Source organism: Moschus berezovskii, chromosome 1, assembly GCF_049115385.1.
Source record: "Moschus berezovskii isolate FMDL1 chromosome 1, NW_MosBer_1.0, whole genome shotgun sequence".
NCBI classification, from domain to species: Eukaryota; Metazoa; Chordata; class Mammalia; order Artiodactyla; family Moschidae; genus Moschus; species Moschus berezovskii.
In genome coordinates, this window is record NC_142460.1 from 66,537,766 (window position 1) to 66,561,400 (window position 23,635).

Below are 23,635 nucleotides of genomic sequence, written 5' to 3' on the forward strand. Positions count from 1 at the left end.
CAATCCTAAAGGAAATCAATCCTGAATATTCACTGGAAGGACTGATGTGAAGCTGAAGCTCCAGTACTTTGGCCACCTGATGTAAAGAGCCAACTCATTAGAAAAGACTCTGATGCTGGGAAAGACTGAAGGCAGGAGGAGAAGGGGACGACAGAGGATGAGATGGTTGGATGGCACCACCGACTCAATGGACATGAGTTTGAGCAAGCTCCAGGAGATGGTGAAGGACGGGGAAGCCTGGCGTGCTGCAGGCCATGGGGTCACAGTTGGACACGACTAAGCGACTGAACACCAACAACTCCATGAGGTACAAAGGTAACTATTCTTCTGTAACTGAGAAGACCAAGACAGAATGATTAATAACTTGGCCCACAATAAAATGGGTTGAATAGTGAGAGTGGGATCCAGAGCCATACACTAACTCCGTTGATAGCACTCTTAACTGCTCCACTGTGCTGGTTTATGATGGGCTTCCTCCAGAAACCAAGATCATTTTTTCAGAGTGATATGAAAGGTAAAGGAACACAGGGTTGAGGAGAGAAAAGGCTTCAAATCTTCATTGTGCACAGGGGGAACACAAGACGTCTAGCAAAACACAGTAGGATTATCTTGGGATTGAGAAATCCAGTAAGATTAATAATTATGAATTTATAATGCCACAAACATACTCTGTCATTTTTTTCCCATTAGTGCTCAGCCACCTTGATGTCAGCACAATGCAAACAGATGATTGGGTTCACAAATGATTATTAATTATGAAGGAAAAAGGTATCTTTGTAACTAAACATCTGGCAGCTAGCACCTTAACCAAGTGATCAAAGATAAGGCCACCAACAGTGGGACAAGGAGATATTATGTATCCTCTGATATGATGCAATAAGCAAATGACGTCAGCTATGAAGCATTCTTGCCAAAAATGTAACATGAACCAACATGAACCTCATCATAACCAAACCTAGACAAATTTTAAAAAGCTAGTATATAAGACATCCTATGAGACAAGTGGCCTGAACTCTTCAAAAAAGTCAATGTCATGGTTTAAGGGGGTGAAGAGATGGAGGGATTATTCTAAGATTAAGACACTAATGAGACATAAAAACTAAAAAATATAATGCATGAACCTCAATTTGATCCTAGATTAAAAAAAAAAAGACATCTTGGGGACATTTAGAGATTTCTGATTCTAGATTTTATATGAGACGATAATATGAAATTATTATAGGGATTTCTCTGGTGGTCCAGAGATTAAGAATCGGCCATGCAGTGCAGGGGATGCGTGTTTGATCCCTGGTCAGGGAACTAAGGTCCCACATGCCATGGAGCAAATAAGCCCATATGCCGCCCTAGTGAAGTTTCTGTGTGCCATAAGTACTGAAGGCCGCACAGAACAACTATTGAGCCCACGTGCAGCAACTGGAGAGTCTGCGCTATAACCAAAGATCCCACATGATGCAATGAAGCCCAGGTGTGCCACATCTAAGACTCGACACAGCCAAATAAACAAGTTAATAAATATGTTTAATGTAATTAAAAGCCAAATATGATATTAAAAAGAAATTAATATAAATCTTCTTCACGATGTATTGTGGTTATCATGTAAAATAATTCCTTGTTTTTAAGAAGTACAGGCTAAAGTATTCAGAGGTAAAGTGCCTCATGTCTGTGACTTATTCTCAAATAAGTGAAAAGTGAAAGTGAAGTCGCTCAGTCGTGTTCGACTCTTTGCAACCCCATGGACTGCAGCCTACCAGGCTCCTCCGTCTATGGGATTTTCCAGGCAAGAGTACTGGAGTGGGTTGCCATTGCCTTCTCCTGTTAATACACTATATAAGCCTAAGCTGTAACTACTCCTTTGAGTTACTCTTTATAGAATTTCTCCCATGTATATGCACACTGCATGTGTTGAATAGATTCTGTTTGTTTTTCTCTCATTTATCTGTATTTTATCCAACTGTGGCCCCAGTCAGAGAACCACTGGAGGGCAGAGGCTTGTGTCCTTCCTCCTCAAGGACAAAATAATTGAACACATCACAGAAAAAACATATAAATAGCCAATATGCATGTGAAAAGATGCTCAGTATCGTTAATCTCATCTTTCAAAAGTTTGTCTTTTCAAAAAACGGGAAAGGGAGCAAAATATTTCAACAGATGCTTTAGAAAATATACAAAATAAAAATAAACACATGAAAAGATGCTCAACATCATCATTCATCAACAAAATGCAATTATTACCACAATTAGATATCACTACATGGGATTTCACTAGTGATCCAATGGCTATGATTCTGCACTCAAATGCAGGGGGCATGGGTTTGATCTCTGATCAGGGAACTAGACCCCACACGTACCAATTAAGCCTATGTGCTGCAACTACTGAACCCACACAAATAGCCCATATGCTACAACAAAGACTCAGTAGAGCCAAATGAAGGTGGAATGATTGGAGAGAATGGAATTGTAGCATGTATATTATCATAAGTGACCAGTCCAGGTTCGACGCATAAATTTTCCTCTGTTCATTTCTTTGCATTTGTGCTTTTTTAATAAAATTCTTTTTTAGAAATAAAAAAAAATTAAAAAAAAAAATTTTTAAACATAGCTCTTAAAAAGAAACGATATCACCACACATATATTATAAGGGATGATGACAGAGACTGGCCATGCAAGTCCTGACCAGAAGATTGAGGAAGCAAAACTCTCCTGCACCGCTAGTGCAAATGTAAAATGACACAATTACTTCTGGAAAACATTTGGCAGTTTCTTAACAAAGTTTAAAATGTACTTTCAATGACTCAACAACCCATCTCCTAGGTATTTACCCAAAAGAAATAAAAATGTGTCCATACAGGCACTTGTACATGAGTGTGCACACAGCAGTTTTATTCATTGTAGTATTCGTTTTTCACAGAATTAGAACAAAAACATTTTACATTTGTATAGAAACACAACAGACCCCAAATAGGCAAGGCAATCTTGAGAAAGAAAAACAGAGCTGGAGGAATCAGGCTCCCTGACTTCAGACTATACCACAAAACTACAGTAACTCGAAGAGTATGATATTGGCTCAAAAACAGAAATACAGATTAATGGAATAGAACAGAAAGCCCAGAAATAAATCCACACACCTACAGTCCATTAGTCCATGACAAAGGAGGCAATAAATACACAATGGAGAAAGACAGTCTCTGCAATAAGCAGTGCTCGGAAAACTCGATGGCTATATGTAAAGTATAAAATTAGAACATTCTCTAACACCATATACAAAAAGAAACTCAAAACAGATTAAAGCTCTAAATGTAAGATTGGACACTATAAAACTCTTAGAGGAAAACATAGGCAAAACACTCTTCGACATAAATCACAGCAATATCTTTTTGGATTCACCTCCTCGAGTAATTGAAATAAAAACAAAAATAAACAAATAGGACCTAATTATATTTAAAAGGTTTTGCATAGCAAAGGAAATCATAAACAGAATGAAAAGGCAACCCACAGAATGGGAGAAAATATTTGCAAGTGATGAGACAGACAAGGGATTAATCTCTAAAATATACAAATAGCTCATGCAGCCCTATATAAAAAAAAAAAATCAAACAACCCAATCAAAAAATGAGTATAAGACCAAATTAGACATTTATCCAAAGAATACATACAGATGGCCAAGGAGCATATGAAAAGATGTTCAACGTCACTAATTATTACAGAAATGCAAATCAAAGCTACAGTGAGGTATCATCTCATACTGGTCAAAATGGCTATCATCAAAAAATCTACAAACAATAAATGCTGGAGAGTGTGTAGAGAAAAGGAAACTCTCCTAAACTTTTGGTTGGAACATAAACTGGTACAACCACTACAAAGGACAGTATGAAGATTCATTAAAACAAAAACAAAATTAAAAACAGAACTACCGTATGATACACCACTGCCACTCCTGAACATAAACCAAAAAAAAAAAAAACATAATTTAAAAAGATACATGCACCCCATGTTCACTAAAGGACTACTTAACAACAGCCAAGATATGGAGGCAACTTACATGTCCACTAACAGAGGAATAGATAAAGAAAATGTGGTACAAATATACAATAGAATATTACTCAGTCCTAAAGAAGAAAAATCCATCTGCAAAGGCATGGATTGATGTAGAAAATACTGTACTTAGTGATATAAGTCAGACTGAGAATAACAAGTACTATGTGAATGTAAAAAAATGATACAAATGAATCTATATACAAAATAGAAAAGACTCACAGAAACAGAAAACAAATTTATGGTCACCAAACAGGAGAAGGGAAAGAGGGACAAATAAGGATTATGAGATTAACAAATACAAACTACCATACATAAAACAGATAAGCAATAAGGATTTATTGTATAGCACAGGGAATTATATTCAATATCTTCTAATAGCCTACAATAAAATATAATCTGAAAAAATATACAACTGAATCACTTAGCTATACACACGAAATTAATTCAATATTATAAATCAATTATACTTCAATTTTTTAAATTACTGACCACAGATCACCATAACAAATATAGTAATAGTGAAAAGGTTCTGAAATATTGCAAGAATTACCAAAATGTGACACAGAGACACAAAGTGAGTAAATGCTTTTTTGAAAAACAGTGCCAATAGATTTGCTTAATGCAGGGTTGCCTGCAACATTCAGTTTGTGAAAAACAGAGATCAGTTCAAGATGGCAGGGTAGAAGACGCACTCTCACCATTTCTTGTGAGAGTATCAAAATTACAACTGCTGAACAATCATCAAGAAGAAGACACTGGAACACACCAAAAAAGATAACCCATATCCAAAGACAAAGGAGAAGTCCCAATGAGACAGTAGGAGGGGCACAATTACTATAAAATCAATTTGTAAAAAATGCAGTATCTGCAAAGTGCCAATAAAGTGAAGTACAATAAAACACAGTATGCTTGTATCTTATGAGTAGTGTCCTTATAAAAATGGCAGATATACACAAAAGGAAGACAATATGAAGACATACAGGGAAAACGAGTAAATATGGAAGACTGAATGCCTGAAGAAAAGAGGAGAGAGACATGGAATAGATTATTCCCTACTGCCTTCAAAGGAAGCACAGCCTTGCTGACACCTTGATTCACATGAAATACAAATGGATTAAATAACCTAATCAAAGGTAGAGATTGTGAGAGCAGCTTATAATAAAATAAAAAGCAAGATCTTCTATCTTCTGAATGTATGTGTGTATGTGTGCTAAGTCGCTTCAATTGTGTCCAACTCTGTGAAACTTTATAGACTGTAGCCCACCCAGCTCCTTTGTCCATGGGATTCTCCAGGCCAGAATACTGGAGTGGGTTGTCATGCCCTTCTCTGGGGACTTTCCCGCCCCAGGGATCAAACCTGAGTCTCTTAAGTCTCCTGCATCAGCAGGCTGGTTCTTTACCAGGAGCGCCACCTAGGAAGCACTCTGAATGTATGTTTCCCCTCAAAATTCATATTTTGAAATTCTAACCCCCAAAAGTGACGATATTAGGAGGTGGGGACTTTGGGAGGGTCGTGAGGGTAAAGCCCTCATATATGGGATTAGAGCTCATAAAAAACAGGTTCAAGAGAAGGCTCCTTCCACTCTTTGAGGACACAGCAAAAAGATGTCCATCTATGAACCAGGAAGCCTTCATCAGATACTGAATCTGGAAGTACTATGATCCTGGGTTTCTCAGGTTCCAGAATCATGAGAAATAAATGTTTTTGTTTATAAGCCACATACTCTTATGGTATTTTGTTATGGTAGTCCAAAAAGACTAAGATAAGATCCAACTGTATGCTCTCGAATGGAGACACACTTTGGACTCAAAGAAATAAATAGGTTCAAAGTAACACAATGGAAAAAGTATAACATGCAAACAGCAACCTTAGGACAGGTAGAGTGGCTATACCAGTATTAGACAAAATAAACTTTAAAGAAAAAAATAACATCAAATGTGTGTAGAAACAATGAGGAATAATTCATTGATAAAAGGGTTATCAGTGGGATATACTGACTATAAACATGCGTGCATGCTCAGTCGCTTCAGTCATATCCGACTCTTTGCAATCCTAAGGACTGCAGCCCATCAGTTTCTCTGTCCATAGGGATTCTCCAGGCAAGAAAACTGGAGTGGGTTGCCGTGCCCTCCTCCAGGGAATGTTCCTGACCCAGGGATCAAACCTATATCTCCTGTCTCCTGCATTTGCAGGTGTGTTCTTTACCACTAGCACCACCTGGGAAGCCAGAATATAAAATACATATAACTAATAATAAGACGACAAACTTATTAAGCAAAAACTAACAGAAAGGAGAAATTAACAATTCAACAATAATAGTTCAACACTTAAAACCCCAGTCTTGATAGAACAATGAGACAAAAATAATCACAGAGGCTTGAATAACATTATCAACCAACTCAATCTAAAAGACATCTAGAGGCACTCTAATAAATAGAAACAAAATGCACATTCTTCTCAAACACATGGAACATTCTCCAAGAACGACCATATGCCAGGCCACAAACAAACCTCAGCAGATTTACAAGAAGTGAAATCATATAAAACATTCTCAGACCACAATGGAATTCAATTAACAATTAACAACAGATAAGTCATCAGGATGTAATGTACAGCATTGTGACTACGGTTAATAATACTATAATGTGTATTTGAAAGTTGCTAAAAAATAAAACTTAAAAGTTGTCATCACAAAAAAATTGTGACTGTGAGTGATAGATGTTAACTATAATTATTGTGGTGATCACCTCACAATATATACAAGTGTAGAATCATTATGTTGAACACTAATATAATGAAACTGATATAATGTTATATGAAACTAATATATGTTATATGTCAATTAATCAATAAAAGAATATCTTTGAAATTTAAAAATACATAGAAATTAAACAATACACACTTTCAAAGCAAGTGAATTAATCATACCAGAAACTAGAAAATACTTTTGCTTAATAAAAGAAAATCACAAAACACCAAAATTTATGAGGTGCACCTAATAGAGTGCTCAGAATAAAATTTAAAACTAAACACCTATATTAGAAAAGAAGACAGATATCGATCTCAAATCAATAACCTAACTATATATCTTAAGAAATTATTAAAAAAGCACAAACTATGTCCAAATCCAGAAGAAAATAAGATTATAATGGAAATAAATGAAATTAAATATAGAAAACCTGCAGAGAAAACTGATGAGACCAAAACTTGGTACTTTTAAAAGACCAAGAAAATCTACAATTATCCATGGAAGACTGAACCAAAATAAAGCAACACTCAAATTATTAATATCAGGAATGAAAGAACAGTCATCACCAGCAATATTACAGAAATTTTAAACAGTGTTAGAATACTATGAACAAATGTATGCCAACAAATTAGATAACTTAAAATACACAAATTCCTAGAAAAACAGAAGCTTCCAAAACTGACTCATTTTTAAAAAGCAGAAAATTTCAAAAGACTTATTACGAGCAAAAATCTGAATCCGTGTAATTTGAAAGCTTCACAGATACACACACATATGCATGCAAGCACATTCACCACCAATAACCAGATGGCTTCACTGGTGAATTTTATCAAACATTTAAACAAGAATTAATCACAATCCTTCAGAAACCCGTCTGGAAAACAAAGTAAGAGAGAATACTTTTCAGCTCATCCTACAAGGCCATTATTAGCCTCATTCCAAAGTCAGACAGAGACAACATTAGAAAATAGCAGATTATTTTCCCTTCTGAATACAAACATAGATATCCTCAATAAAAATCCTAGCAAACTGAAACCAGTAACAAATAAATGGGATCATAAATCAAGATAAAGTGTGATTTATCCCAGGAATGGAAAGTTGGTTTAAGATCTAAAAATCAATGTACATAATATATTATATTAATAAAGGATACAAATTATATGATATATAAATGCAGAAAAAACATTTGACAAAATCAACACACATTCATCACAAAAAGCCTCCAACAAATTAAGAACACAAAGGAATTTCCTCAACACAAAAAAGGGCATGTCTGAGTCTATTTAAGCTATGACAAAACATCACAGACTCAGCAGCTTACAAACAGCAAATATTTATTTCTCACAGTTCTGGAGGCTGGGAAGTCCAAGATCAGGGTGCCAGCCAACATGGTAAGGTTCTGGGTGAAAGCCCTCTTCTGGACTGTAGACTGCAGACTCCTCAAAGTGTCCTCATGTGGTAGAGGGCACCAGGAAACTCTGAGAGGTCTCTTTTATAAAAAGCACACTAATCCCATTCATGAGGGCTCTACCCTCATGACTAAAGCACTCCCTCAAAGGCCCCACCTCCAAATATCATCATGTTGGGTATTAGGATTTCAATATATGGATTGCTGGAATATACAAACATTTAAATCAGAGCAGGGAATCTATAAAAAAAACTTATAGCTAACATCATACTTAACGGTGAAATACTAAACGATTTCCTCTGAGACTGGGAACAAAGCAAAGATTTCTACTCTCACCACTTCCATTCAGTTCAGTTGCTCAGTCATGTCTGACTCTTCCATTATAAGTTGTATATTCTAACTAGGACAATCAGGCAAGGGGAAAAAAATTAAAGGCCTACAGTTGAAAAGGAAGAAGCAAAGTCATATTTATCTGCAAGTGACATGACCTTGTATATATATCCCAAGCAATCTACTAAAAACTTCTAGAACTAATAAGACAAACAGGGTCCCGGTATATAAATCAGGGCTAATATATATAAATCAATGGGATTTCTATACACTAGTAATGAAACATCTGAAAATAAAATTAAGAAAACAGTTGCATTCACAAGAGCATCAAAAGAAAAAAATACTTGGGAATAAGTTCAATAATAAATGTCCAAGACACACTGAAAGTTATAAAATATTGTTGAAAGAAATTGAATAAGACCTAAATAAATGGAAAAATATATTCATGAACCACAAGACTTAGTTTGTTAAGATGGCAATACTCCCCAAGTTGGTCTGCAGATTTTTCAACATGTCCTCCATCAAAATCCTTGTTGGCTGTTTTGCTAAAAATGGCAACCTGATTGTAAAATTCAGCTCCTCAGCTCCTCCCCTGGTGGTCCAGTGGTTCAGAATCCACCTTGCGATGCAAAGGACATTGGTTTGATCCCTGGTCTGGGAAGATACCACATGCCGAGGAGCAGCTGAGCCCATGCATCACAACTTCTGAGCCAGGGCTCTAGAGTCCACAAACTGCAACTACTGAGCCCATGTGTCTAGAGCCTGTGCTCCACAACAAGAGAAGCCACTGCAATGAGAAATCCATGCACAGCAATGAAGAGCAGTTCCCACTTTCCGCAACTAGAGATAGTCCACATGCAGCAACAAAGGCCCATCACAGCCCCAAAATAAATACTTTTAAAAAATAAAATTCAGTTGAAAATGCAAAAATCCCAGAGCAACCAAAACCATCTTGAAAAGGGACTTCACTGGCAGTGGTTAAGTCTTCACACTTCCTCTGCAGGGAGCATAGGCTTGATCCCTGGTCAGGGAACTAAGATTCCACATGCCATGTGGTAAAGCCAAAAAAAAGGTTTTTTTAAAAAAAATTCTTTAAATCTTGAAACTGTTATAAAGTTGGAAGGCTCACATTGTCCAATTTCAAAACTTACCATAAAGTTACAATACAGTGTGCAGTATACAGTGGTACTGAGGTAAGGTAAAAAACAGACATATAGATCAATGGACTAGAATTTCAAATCCAGAAATAAACCCGTATATTACCGTTAACTGATTTTCAACAAAGGCAGCAAGAAAAATTGGTACCTATTCAACAACTGTTGCTGGGAAAACTGGATATTCACAAACAAAGATATAAATTTGGATGCCTATCTCATGCCATACCTAAAATTAAATCAAAATCGATAAAAGACCTAAATTTAAGAGCTAGAACTATAAAAACTCTTAGAAGAAAACACAAGAGTAAATCACCATGACCTCAGATTAAGCAACGGTTTCTTAGATATGACAACAAAAGCACAGCAACACAAGAAAAATAGATAAATGGGATTTCATCAAAGTGAAAAAAACTTCTATGCTTCAAAGGACACCATCAATAAAGTGAAAAGCTGAGTGACAGAAAATACTTGCAAGCCATATATCTGATAAGGACTTGTCTCCAGAATATATTTAAAAAAAAACAATTCTTAAACTCAACAAAGATAAACAACACAATTTTTAAACAGGAAAAGGATCTAAACAAACATTTCTCCAAAGAAGATATACAAATGACCAACAGGAACGTAAAAAGACACTCAATGTCATTCAGTTCAGTTCAGTTCAGTCACTCAGTCCTGTCCGACTCTTTGCAACCCCATTAGGAAACATTTATTAAGACCACAATGAAACATCATTTCATACCCACTAGGACAACTATGGAAAACAGGAAGGAAGGAAGAGGAGGGAGAGAAAGCAAGTATTAGTAAGGATAGAGAGTCCCTGATACATTTATTTACTAAGGACAGTTCACTTGAAAGGTGAGAATTCAGACTAAATAGCTTACAAAGACCTCTGATGTAAGTTCATATACTCCAATTAGTCATCTAACTTGTGCCAACTCCCCAAAATTTTAATTTTTACTTTTTTACTGTCATTTTTTATTCATTTACTATTCTTAAAAAATATACCCTTTTGCAAAATAACAACTTTTTAAGCATTTACTGTTGTCCAATACTAAAAATTTAGCTCTGAATTCCTTCTAGTAAAAATTGTATTTTGAATCCCACAGCTATTTAATTTCAGCATATCCATTACTCATTAATACTATGACCATAGGACTGTAGTTGCTAACTGGAGCATTTTTTTCACTATAGACCACAAGTGATGAACCCAGCATGTTAATAAGTATATAACCCTTGCTTTATTAGATAAATCTTTCAAGATGTTCCAAACATACAAACAAGGATTTAAGATGACTTAGAATCACAGAAAGTCAGAGCTTAAATGCAACCATAAAGGCCACTGAAGTCAATCACTATATTTTAGAAGTTGTGGTAACTGAGACCCAAAAAGGTTAAATGAATCATTCATGGTCACACTCTACATAGCATAAGACCATCCTGTGTCACACACATACATGTATCTTACCTTTCTGGTGATATCTTAGAAGTGACAGGATGACCACGGACACCTTTTTTACTTTTATGGTCTAGAGAGAGGACCTTATTTCTTAGGCTCCTTTTCAACTAAGAAAAAAAAAATGGAATTTGGAATTTCAATAATATAGAAAACAACAATTAAAAGGCACTTAAATTTTCTTTTTATTTAGAAATTAAAGATAAACAGCCAAACTCACAATGGTTCACAGAGGAGTAAAAATGCAATCTACAAAAAAACCTGGCATCTTTTGCTAGTGGAGAAACAAAAGCCCACTAAATAATAGAAGAAAGACATTTAAAAATATAAAGGTAACTTTAGTCAGGAAATCGACATTTTAAAATTCAAAAGCTTACATAACTTAGATGGTGAATGTGTTTAAGGAAATATAAAAACAATTACATGTCAAATTAAATAGAATCTGCAATTCTGAAGTAACTGCATTTATAAACAACTGAAAGGGATTACAACTAATTCCCTATGAACTGTTACGTGGAGAAACTTTATGAAAGAGTCAGATATCTTACTAACACTGTTTAGATTTAATCTAACTAGAAACAACAGTTAAAACTGATTTAGTTAATATACAACAGTGTGAGTCTAGACAAATTATTTATCTTCTCTTTACATTAGTTTCCTTATGTGGTAAGAGTTGTGTGTGTGCTCAGTCATGTCTAACTATTTGCGACTCCATGTACTATAGCCCACCAGGCTCATCTGTCCATGGGATTTCCCAGGCAAGAATACTGGAGTAGGCTGACATTTCTTCCCAGGGGAATTTTCGCAATGCAGGGATGGAAACTGCATCTCCTGTGTCTCCTGCATTGGTAGGCAGATTCTTACACACACACACACACACACACACACACACAGGAATATTACTTGGCCATAAAAAATGAAATAATAATATCTGCAGCAACATGGATGAACACACACACACACACACACACACACACTGGAATATTACTTGGCCATAAAAAATGAAATAATAACATCTGCAGCAACATGGATGAACCCAGTGATTATCATACTAGGTAAAATAAGGTAGAAAGAGAAAGACAAATATTTTGTGATATCACTTACATGTGGAATCTAAAATATGACACAAATGAACTTATTTATGAAACAGAAACAGACTCAGGGACGTAGAAAACACTTAAGGCTACTAAGGGAGAAAGGGGGTAGAGGAGGGAAAAACTAGGAGTTTTGGATCAGCAGTACAAACTACTACATATAAAATAAACAACAAAGTCCTACTTTACAGCACAGGAATATACTCATATCCTGTAACAAACCATAATGGAAAAGAATATCAAAAAGAATATGTATACATAGGTACAACTGAATCACTTTGCTGTCTACTTGAAACTAACACAACAATGTAAATCAAGTGCAGTTCAATCTTTAAAAATACTGTCTTTCTCAAAGAGGTATCTATACATCAATGTTCAAAGCAGCACTGTTCACCACAGCTACAAGGTGGAAACAACTCAAGTGTCCCATCAATAATAATATCAACAATAACAAAATGTGGCATATACGTAAGTAAAAAAATATTACTTACCCTTACAAAAAAAAAGAAAGGAAATTGTGAAGTACATTACAACATGGATGAACTCGGACTGCGAGATAATAAAAAATACTCCTATTGGTCTCTGCCCACAGTTCCTGACACAGAACTCCTAAAATCCTTGCAATTTCCCTGTAATAAGAGCATTTTTTGCTATAATATTGGTTTTTAACCCCAATTCCTGTCACAAGGCTTCTAAAACCCTGGTGAGTTTCCCGGGTGACAGGACTGTCTTTTGAAGTGACTCTAGGTGAGCTTCTGGATAGGGGCTAGTCACCAGAAAGACCAAGTCAGTATTATGAGCTTAGAATTCTCATCTCTGCCTCCCATTCCCTGGAGAGGGGAGAGGAGCTGGAAACAGAGTTAATTATTGGTCATGCCTATGTGAGGAAGTCTCCATCACAATCGCAATAGTATGAGGTTTGAAGAGCTTTCAGGCTGGTGAAACCCATCCATGTACAAGGAAGGCAACAATCCCGCCTCCACAGAGAAGAAACTCCTGCAACTCGTGACCCACCAGACCTTGCCCTATGCATCTCTTCATTTGGTTGCTCATCTGTATTCTTTATCATGTCCTTTAATAAGCTGGTAAATGTACATGAGTGTTTCCTTGAGTTCTGTAAACTGTTCTAGCATAAATTAATCCAACCTGAGAAGGAAGTCATGGGAACCTCAGATTTATATCCAGCTGGTCAGAAGCACAGATGACAACCTGGACTTGTGACTGGCATCTGAAGTGGAGTGGAAGCAGTCTTTGGACTGAGCCCATAACCTGTGGGATCTAGAACTATCTCCAGGTAGTGTCAGAATTGAAATAAACTGCAGGGCACCCGGCTCATGTCCCAGAGGATTGTTTGGTGGGGGAAAACCCACACATATGTGGTGAGAGAAGTGCTGTGAAAATGATAGTAGTCTGAGAATAAAGGAAAAACACAGGAGGAAGAGGGTTTTTCCCAAAGTGATGACATTAGGCTAACTGACATAAGCCAGTAACAAAAAGACAAATACTCTATGATTCTAGTTATATGAAGTATCCAGAGTACATAAAGACAGAAAATAGCTTGTACACAGAAATAGAAAGCAGACTACATCAAACTAAAAAAACGTCTGCACAGGAAAGAACACCATCAACAACATGAAAAAGCAACCTACAGAACTGGAAAAATGATCTGTGAAACACATATTTGATAAGAGGTTAATATCCAAACTATACAAAGAACTCATACAATTCTACAGAAAAAAAAATCTAATTTTACAATGAGCAGAGGATTTGAACAGACATTTTCCTAAAAGAGACATACATATGGCCAACAGGTATGTGAAAAGGTGCTTAATATCACTAAACATCAAGGAAATGCAAATCAAAACCACAGTGAGCCATCACCTCACACCTGGTAAAATGGCTCTTATCAAAAAGACAAGACATAAAGAGTTGGCAAGGATAAACAGAAAAGGAAAGTCTTGTGTACTGCTGGTAGGAATGTAAATTGGCAGAGACACTATGGAAAACAGTACAGAGGTGCCTCAAAAAAAATTATAAAAATCACCATATGATCGAGCAATTCCACTTCAACTTCTGAGTATTTATCCTTAGGAAACAAATCACTAACTGAAAAAAAAATTATCAACAACCCTTGTTCACTGCATAATTATTTACAATAACCAAGAGGTGGAAACAATCTAAGTGTCCATCAATGGATGAACGGATAAACAAAACATGTTATATACACAAACATACACACACACAAGGAATATTATTCCACCATAAAAAAGAAGGAAACCTTGCCATTTGCGATAGCATGCGTGCACTTTCAGGGCATTATATTAAGTGAAATAAGTCAGAAAGAGAAAAAATAAATACCATATGATCTCACTTAGATGCAGAATTTTTTTTAAGTCATTAGTACAGAGAACAGATTTGTGGTTGCCAGACGCAGAGGTTGACAGTTGGGGAGAATGGGTGAAGATGGTCAAAAAGTACAAATTTCCAGTTATACGGTAAGTAAGTCCTGGGGATGTAATGTACAACATATGGACTTAGTGAACAAAACTGTACTGTATATTTGAAAATGGCTAAGAGACTAATGAGATGGTTGGATGGCATCACCAACTCAATGGACATGAGTTTGAGTAAGCTCCGGGAGCTGATGATGGACAGGGAAGCCTGGCATGCTGCAGTCCATGGCAGTAGCAAAGAGTTGGACAAGACTGAGTAACTGAACTGAATTGAACTGAAGAGAGTAGATCTTAAAAGTATCATCATGGGAAAAAAAAATTATAACTATTAATATGTATGGTGATGAATGTTAACTAAATTTACTGTGGCAATAATTTTGCAATTTAAATATGTATCAATCATTATGGCTTTCAGGGACAGTGAAGCTGGGGAGATTCCAGCCAGGAAGAGAATGTCAAGATCTCACTGTCCTCCTAGGTTTTTTTTTTTTTTCAGCTGCGCTGGGTCTTTATTACCGCATGCAGGCTTTCTCTACTTGCAGAGAGTAGGGGCCACTCTCTAGTTGCAGTGCTTGGGCTTTTCACTGTGGTGGCTTCTCTTGTGGAGCATGGGCTTTAGGTGAGTGGGCTTCAGTAGCTGCTGCACATGAACTTAGTAATTGTGGCGCATGGGTTTAGCTGCCCATAGCCATGCGGCATCTTCCTGGACCAGGGATCAAACTGATATTCCCTGCATTGCAAGGCAGATTCTTAACCACAGGACCATCAGGGAAGCCCCTTTCTAGATTTTTGATGCTTTCGTGAAGCCCTTGGATAGAATGGCTTGATCCCCAAAACAAATAAATCAGAAGCTGCGGTACATACATACAATGAAATATTACTCAGCTATAAAAAGGAACCAAATTTGAGTCAGTTGAACTGAGATGGATGAACCTACAGCCTGTTATACAGAATGAAATAAGTCAGAAAAACAAGTACGTATATTAACGTATGTAAGGGATCGAGAAAAATGATACTGATGAACCTACCTGCAAGGCAGGAATAGAGATTCAGACATAGAGAACGGATTTCCAGACACAAAGGGGTGAAGAGAGGGTGGTCGAACTGAGAGAGTAGCATTGAAACATATACATTACCGTATGTAAGACAGAAAGCTGGTGGGAAGAAACTGCATAACACAGAGAACTCAACCCAGTACTCTATAACAACCAAGAGGGGTAGGATGGGCTTGGGGGTGGGAGGGAGGTTCAAGAGGGAAGGGACATATATACTTATGGCTGATCCATGATGTTGTATGGCAGAAACCAAACCAATGCTGTAAAGCAATTATCTTCCAATTAAAAATAACCCTGGTGGCTCAGAGGTTAACGCGTCTGCCTCCAATGCGGGAGACCCGGGTTTGATCCCTGGGTCGGGAAGATCCCCTGGAGAAGGAAATGGTAACCCACTCCAGTATTCTTGCCTGGAGAATCCCATGGACGGAGAAGCCTGGTAGGCTACAGTCCACGGGGTCGCAAAGAGTCGGACACGACTGAGTGACTGAACAGAACAGACAGAAGAAAAAAGAAATGTAGTTAAATTAACCAGCTGTGAAAGTTACACAGCAAAATTTTCTTCACAAGTTTTTCTTAAAGTATGTATATGAAAAAATTAAATAAATTTTTAAAAATTAAAATTGAAAAATATTTTTAAATAAATAAAATATGTGTGGATACTTGACCAGTCATGTCTGACTTTTTGTGACTCTATGACTGTAGCCCACCATACTCCTCTGTCCATGGAATTCTCTAGGTAAGAACATTGCAGTGGTTTGCTATTTCCTTCCCAAATTATGTTATAACCAGAGATCAAATTGCCAACATCCACTGGATCATGGAAAAAGCAAGAGAGTTCCAGAAAAACAAATATTTCTGCTTTATTGACTATGCCAAAGTCTTTGACTATGTGGATCACAATAAACTGTGGAAAATTCTGAAAGAGATGAGAATATCAGACCACCTGACCTGCCTCTTGAGAAACCTGTATGCAGGTCAGGAAGCAATAGTTAGAACTGGACATGGAACAACAGACTGGTTCCAAATAGGAAAAGGAGTACGTTAAGGCTGTATATTGTCACCCTGCTTAACTTATATGCAGAGTACATCATGAGAAGCGCTGGGCTGGAAGAAGCACAAGCTGGAATCAAGATTGCCAGGAGAAATATCAATAACCTTAGTATGCAGATGACACCACCCTTATGGCAGAAAGTGAAGAGGAACTCAAAAGCCTCTTGATGAAAGTGAAAGAGGAGAGTGAAAAAGTTGGCTTAAAGCTCAATCATGGCATCTGTTCCCATCACTTCATGGGAAATAGATGGAGAAACAGTGGAAACAGTGTCAGACTTTGGGCTCCAAAATCACTGCAGATGGTGATTGCAGCCATGAAATTAAAAGACGCTTACTCCTTAGAAGGAAAGTTATGACCAACCTGGATAGCATATTAAAAAGCAGAGACATTACTTTGCCAACAAAGGTCCATCTAGTCAAGGCTATGGTTTTTCCAGTGGTCATGTATGGATGTGAGAGTTGGACGGTGAAGAAAGCTGAGCACTGAAGAATTGATGCTTTTGAACTGTGGTGCTGGAGAAGATTCTTGAGAGTCCCTTGGACTGCAAGGAGATCCAACCAGTCCATCCTAAAGGAAATCATTCCTGGGTGTTCATTGGAAGGACTGATGGTAAAGCTGAAACTCCAGTACTTTGGCCACCTCATGCGAAGAGTTGACTCATTGGAAAAGACCCTGATTCTGGGAGGGACTGGGGGCAGGAGGAGAGGGGACGACAAAGGATGAGATGGCTGGATGGCATCACCGACTCGATGGACATGAGTTTGAGTGCACTCCGGGAGTTGCTGATGGACAGGGAGGCCTGGCGTGCTGCAATTCATGGGGTCGCAGAGTCAGACGCGACTGAACTGAACTGAACACAATGTTACATAGTACCTATATCTCAATATCAAAAAATATATCATATTTGGCTCACCAAATGTACCACATTAATGCAAGATGTTAATGATAAGGAAACTTTGTGTGAGGGTAAGGGAGAGTAGTATAAGTACTCGAGGACTGTTTGTACTAGCCCTTCAATTTTTGGTAAACCTAAGACTACTCTAAAAAATAAAATCTGCTAATTTAAAAAAATTAGTAAACTGACAGTACCAAGTGCTGTTACCAGAAGTTGCCACACATTACTGGTAGAAATGTAAAATGGTATTCTGGAAATCAGTTTGTCAGTTAGGTATATACTTACCACATGACTCAGGAATCCCACTTCAAGGTATTTATCCTGGAGAGATTAAAACTTCTGCTCACAAAAAAGCCTGTATTCCTAATTGCTAAAAACTGGAAACAACCCTTATGTCCTTCAATGGTTCATTTGGGAATGGATAAACAAACTATTGATATAGTTTGTTATTCATCAACAACAAGGATGAATCTCACTGGCACTAAACTAAGTGAAAAAAACACCCTCAAAACATTAAAACATTACATGCTCCATGATTACATTCATGTGACACTCTGGAAAATGTAGAAGTACAAGGACAGAAAACAGCAATGTTAGCATAGATTATGGATGAGGATAAGAAGAATCTACAAAGAGGACAGCACCAGGGAATTTTTTGGAGTGATGGAACTATACAGTATCTTCACTGTGATGACAGTCCTATGAGTCTATAAAGATTCTAATATGACTCATAGAACTTTACATCAAGAAAAAACTGATAAATACAAATACACACACACCTTTATTACACTGGTGGTTGCAAAAATGTATACATTTGTCAAAATTCAGAGATCACTTAAAATGGATTAATTTAATTATACATAAATTCACTGTCAAATATATTTGAGAATAAATATAAAATATATATTTAAAGGGGCAAAATATTTGGACACATCACGGAAAAGATGATACACAACAGCTAATCAACATTTGAGAATATTTTCACTACTATGTATAAAATAGATAATTAATGACAAACAACTGTAGACCACAGAGAACTCTACTCAGTGTTCCGTGGTGACCTAAATGAAAAGGAAATCCAAAAGAGAGGAAATTATATGTATAAATATGGACTTCCCTGCTTGACTCAGTGGTAAAGAATCTGCCTCCCAATGCAGGAGATTCGAGTTCAATCCCTGGGTCAGGAAGATCCCCTGGAGAAAGAAATGGCCACCCACTCCAGTATCCTTGCCTGGGAAATCCCATGGACAGAGGAGCCTAGCAGGCTATATATATAGTTCATGGAGTTGCAAAAGAGTAGAACGTGACTTTGCGCCTGTTCAAGTCACATAAAAAAAAAAAAATGACTTAGCAACTAAACAACAACTGTACACATAGAGCTGATTCACTTTTCAGTACAGAAGAAACTAACACAACATTGTAAAGCAAGTACACTCTAATAAAAAAAAAATGAAAATATTTTGACACCATTGATCATCAGGGCAAAGCAAATTAAAAGTCCCAAAGTTCACCAACAGAAGAATTAGATAAATGAATTGTGTTATACTCATATAATAGAATATTGCTCAACAATAAAAAGGAACAAACTACTAATAGGTACAAAACAAAAATGAGCTTCAACAACACCTTACTAAGCAAAAGAAGGCAACACAAAAGAGTATACACTGAAAAAACAGGCAAAACTATCTCACGAATTTAGAAATTAAAAAACTGGTTGTCCAGAACAGGGTGGGAATAGAGACAACAGGCAAAGAAAAGATACCAGGGTAAGGGAAAGAGAACTCTAAGGGCTCATGACAGCGCTCTATTTCACTGAGACACTGGTTGCACATGTTACAGGAGTCAAAGCTCATCCAATTATATACCTAAGACCTGCTTTATGTGTCTCAGTAAAAAACATAAATAAACAAGTTAAAATTCTGCTGAAGATTATGGAAACTGGCACTTATCCCTTTTTTTTTCATTGAAAGCTATGGTGGTGTGTGGGAGAAACCATGAAGCAAGATTTTGGTACCACCTCAAAGTCTACAAACTATGAAGCACATTTAACAAATACTGTTAGATCTAAAGCAACAAGGGACCAAGGTTATGCTGACACACTTGCCACTTCAAATCTCAAATAGGATGTAGATTCCCAGAAGTAAAGTATCACTATCCTAAAGAAGACATCCAACTAATATAGGAAACTAGTCATAGGAAAAGAAAATTTGTCTCTGATGAGGCTGAGGAGGCCCTGTTTCACTTAGTGGGTCAGGGAGAGCAAGAGAAAGTAAGTTGTTACTTCTCAGGAAAAGAAGCCTGCTGAAACAAAGAAGAGTTAAAGAAAGAGAAGAGAGCAGATTATATAACATAGAGACCTAATACCTAAAGAGCTCTCTGGTGATCCATGTCTGCCTCTTGAAGGCCAAAAACTAAAGAAAGATTATATGACCCAAGGGTAGAGGAAGAAACATATTTAGTAAGACACTCCTTAAGAAAACAAATTCAAATCACATCCATTTACTTCTAAGAGACTGTGTGTATTTAAAATGCTATATTTTTACTCCATTCAGTATTCCAAAGCATAAAATAAAATATGCAAATATAGATAAAATTTTCCTAAAATAATGTACTTTTTTCTTCTGTTGGCAACAATTTCACTACATGACAACATTCAATACTAACTAGTAAATTTGTAGAAATATGGGATCTCTCATTGGTGGCAATACATATTAATGCAAATTTTCTGAGATAATTTTTCTGTATTTATAAAAATTTAATATACAAATTTCCTTACACCTAGTAATCCCACTCAAAAATGGTTCCCTGCTTAAGAAAAACAAAGGTTGCTGCAATACTATTTCTATTAGTAAAACTCTAGAAACAACCAAACTGTCTAATATCAGTGCACTAAGTGAATAAATTATTGGATATAGTATATTTGGGGAGTATTGTAAAGCCAATAAAAAATAAGTAAAAGAGGTACATCTAAATGGGTTAAAATAGAAAAAAATTAAAATATTACTAACTGAAAATGGCAAAACACAGAACAAGATGTATTTCATGATCCCTCTTCAGCAATGATCAAAAAATGTACAGTTGTATGTGGGCAACATGCTTTTTCCTTCTTGAAAGGAATGAAAGGAAAAAACCTGTCAGTAGTGACTGCATTCAGGGAATAGTCCCATTTATTATTTTCCTTTTCTATACCCTGTATAAAAAACAAATGTATTATTTAATCACTAAATTTTTTAATAACATTAGGGAATTCCTTGGTGGTCCAGTGGCTAGAAAACTGTATTTTCAATGGGTTCAATCCCTGGTCAGGGAACCAAGATCCCACAAGCCATGAAGCACAGTCAAAATAAATAAATAATATTAAAGCAACTAATACTAACAGCAAATCTTTCCTCTGAGAACAAGTTTTAATAAATGGTTAATTTTTCTTGTCTGTAACATAAAAATACATATATTCAAGGTGACTTAAAGTCTGTTATCCTAAAATGCTACCATTATGAGCTGAACTGTCCCCTTCAAAATTTGCATGTTGACGTCCTAACCTTTAACATGTATGTATGTGAAGATAGGGCCTTTACACAGGGAGGTTATATTTAAATGGGGTCAAAAGGGTGGGAGCATAATTTACAAGACTAGTGTCCTTACAGGAAGAGGAAGAAACTCCAGGGATGTGTGTGCACAAAAAAGAGGCCATATGAGAACACAGCAAGAAGGTAGCCAACTGTAAGCCAAGGAAAGAGGCCTTAGAGAGAACAACCCGGCCCACACCTTGATCTTGGACTTCTAGCCTCCAGATCTGTGACAAGATAACTTTCTGTTGTTTAAGCCACCAACCTGTGGTATTGCATTATGTTAGAAATGTAGACCAATAAAACCAGTAGACCAATATGTATATCCTCAAACAGAGAACTGGAAAATCTGAGAAAAAATTGCATTTTTAAAACACTGACCATGAGTAGTGCCAGTCGAGAAAAGAAAAAAGAACATATAAAGTGCTATCTTAAGCCTTACTTATGAGAACTCTATAGTAATACTTAAAAGTGATAAAACTGGTGCAGATTTACAATCAGGCTATCTTTTAAAATAGTTGTGTCACTTTTTACAATATACCCTCTTAAATTTACAAAACAAAAAAAGCAAGGGATTCTAATAAGCTTAGCGTTAGCGTTAGTTGCTTGGTCATGTCTGACTCTCTGCAACCCCATGGACTGTATCCTCCAAGCTCCTCTGTGCATGGGATTCTCCAGGCAAGAATACTGGAGTGGGTTGCCATTTCCTTCTCCTCTAATAAGTTTAACATTATCATAAACTTAAAATACAATATATAATAATGAGATTTAAATTCCATGAAGAAAAGCACCATGCACAATACACTATTCTTAGATTTAAACTGAAAAATGACCCTAACCACAAAGCATGATTTCACCATATGCCAGAAATAAATTAATTTAAAACCTGCAATTATGTAACATAAGAAAATTTTTTAAAAAGAACATATATGAAAATAAAAATTAAGCTTTATTAAAATATTTTAAAACAGATTAAGTAACGCTATATACTTATAAGAAGATAGTTTTTATTTACCCCCTGCAAAGAAACATCCCAGTGTTCTGAGCTTCTGAGTTTGGACAGTGGTGACTGAACATGAACATCCTCTGGTTTTGCACTTAATATCTTTGTTATCTGAAACCAAAATGAGAAAATAATTAGTTTAATTGAAATATAAGTAAGAACTGAATGAGCTAACAGAATCACTACATTACCTGCATTAATATTTTGCTATTATTTTTAAAGAGTTTTAAGTTCAGTGTTTAATTGATAGGTAGTTAAATATGCAGAGAAGGAAATGGCAACCCACTCCAGTGTTCTTGTCTGGAGAATCCCAGGGACAGGGGAGCCTGGTGGGCTGCCTTCTATGGGGTCGCACAGAGTTGGACACAACTGAAGCGACTTAACAGCAGCAGCAGCAGTTAAATATGATTTTATAAAAAGCCTCTTTCACTCAGTATAAAAGTAGATAAACAAGGTATCACAATAACTACTTAACTATTCTTAATTGGAGTTTCTTCCTCTTCTAATCTCTCAAACACTACCCCCAGAGTTCTCTAATATACAAATCTAATTATGGCTACAATCTTAAACTACAACAATGGTGCCCATTACTTACAGATGTAACTCTTAACAATCTGGGCTCTTTGATGTCACTCACACATCACAAACTCTACACCATAACCACACTGAGTTTACTCAACCTTCTTCAAGCATACATCTCTAGACCTCTGCATGTACTGCTCCTTTAACCTAGAATGCTTTTCCCTCTATTTCTCCCCTATTAAATACCTCAGATTCTGCAAAAAATTATTCTTATCCACACAATCGTCACTCCCATACCAGGGCTTTCCTTTTTCTGGGTATTAATACTTGGTAGTTTGTATTACACATATCATGCTATATTATAATTATTTATCTACATGTTTGTCTTCTTCGCCAGAGCCAGACTGTAAAGGGACTAAGAGGGTATTCTGACTTAGTCACCTTTATATTCCAAAGTGAATGGCTTACAATACACTGAATAAACAAATGAATGGATGGATTGTAGCCACAAGCTTGAAATCATGTTTACAACTTAAATAATTTAACTTTCACATTATAAATGATGGTTAAGCATCAAGTTCAGCTACAAAATAAGCACTGGGCTTCCAATATAATAAGCATTGGGCTTCCCAGGTGGTGAGAGTGGTAAAGAACCCGCCTGCCAATGCAGGAGACATAAGAGACGTGGGGTCAATCCCTGGGTCTGGAAGATCCCCTAAAGGAGGGCATGGCAACCCACTCCAGTATTCCTGCCTGGAAAATCCCACAGACAGAGGTGCCTGGTGGGCTACAATCCATAGGGTTGCAAAGTGTCAGACATGACTAAAGTGACTCATCATGCATAATAAGCACTGTATCAA

At 36.6% G+C, this 23,635-nt stretch overlaps 1 protein-coding gene across 5 annotated transcripts in view; it reads right to left on the minus strand.

The window, feature by feature from the left end:
• The window catches only part of SENP7 (SUMO specific peptidase 7), a 139,065-nt gene that overhangs the window by 91,357 nt on the left and 24,073 nt on the right, over positions 1-23,635 (minus strand). For all 5 annotated transcript variants that reach the window (XM_088836661.1, XM_088836659.1, XM_088836660.1 and 2 more), the window contains exons 3-4: positions 22,266-22,364; positions 11,149-11,246 (exon numbers count right to left, since the gene is read on the minus strand). In XM_088836661.1, the coding sequence (XP_088692787.1) occupies positions 11,149-11,246; positions 22,266-22,364 (197 nt within the window). The remainder of the gene's footprint in view (positions 1-11,148; positions 11,247-22,265; positions 22,365-23,635) is intronic.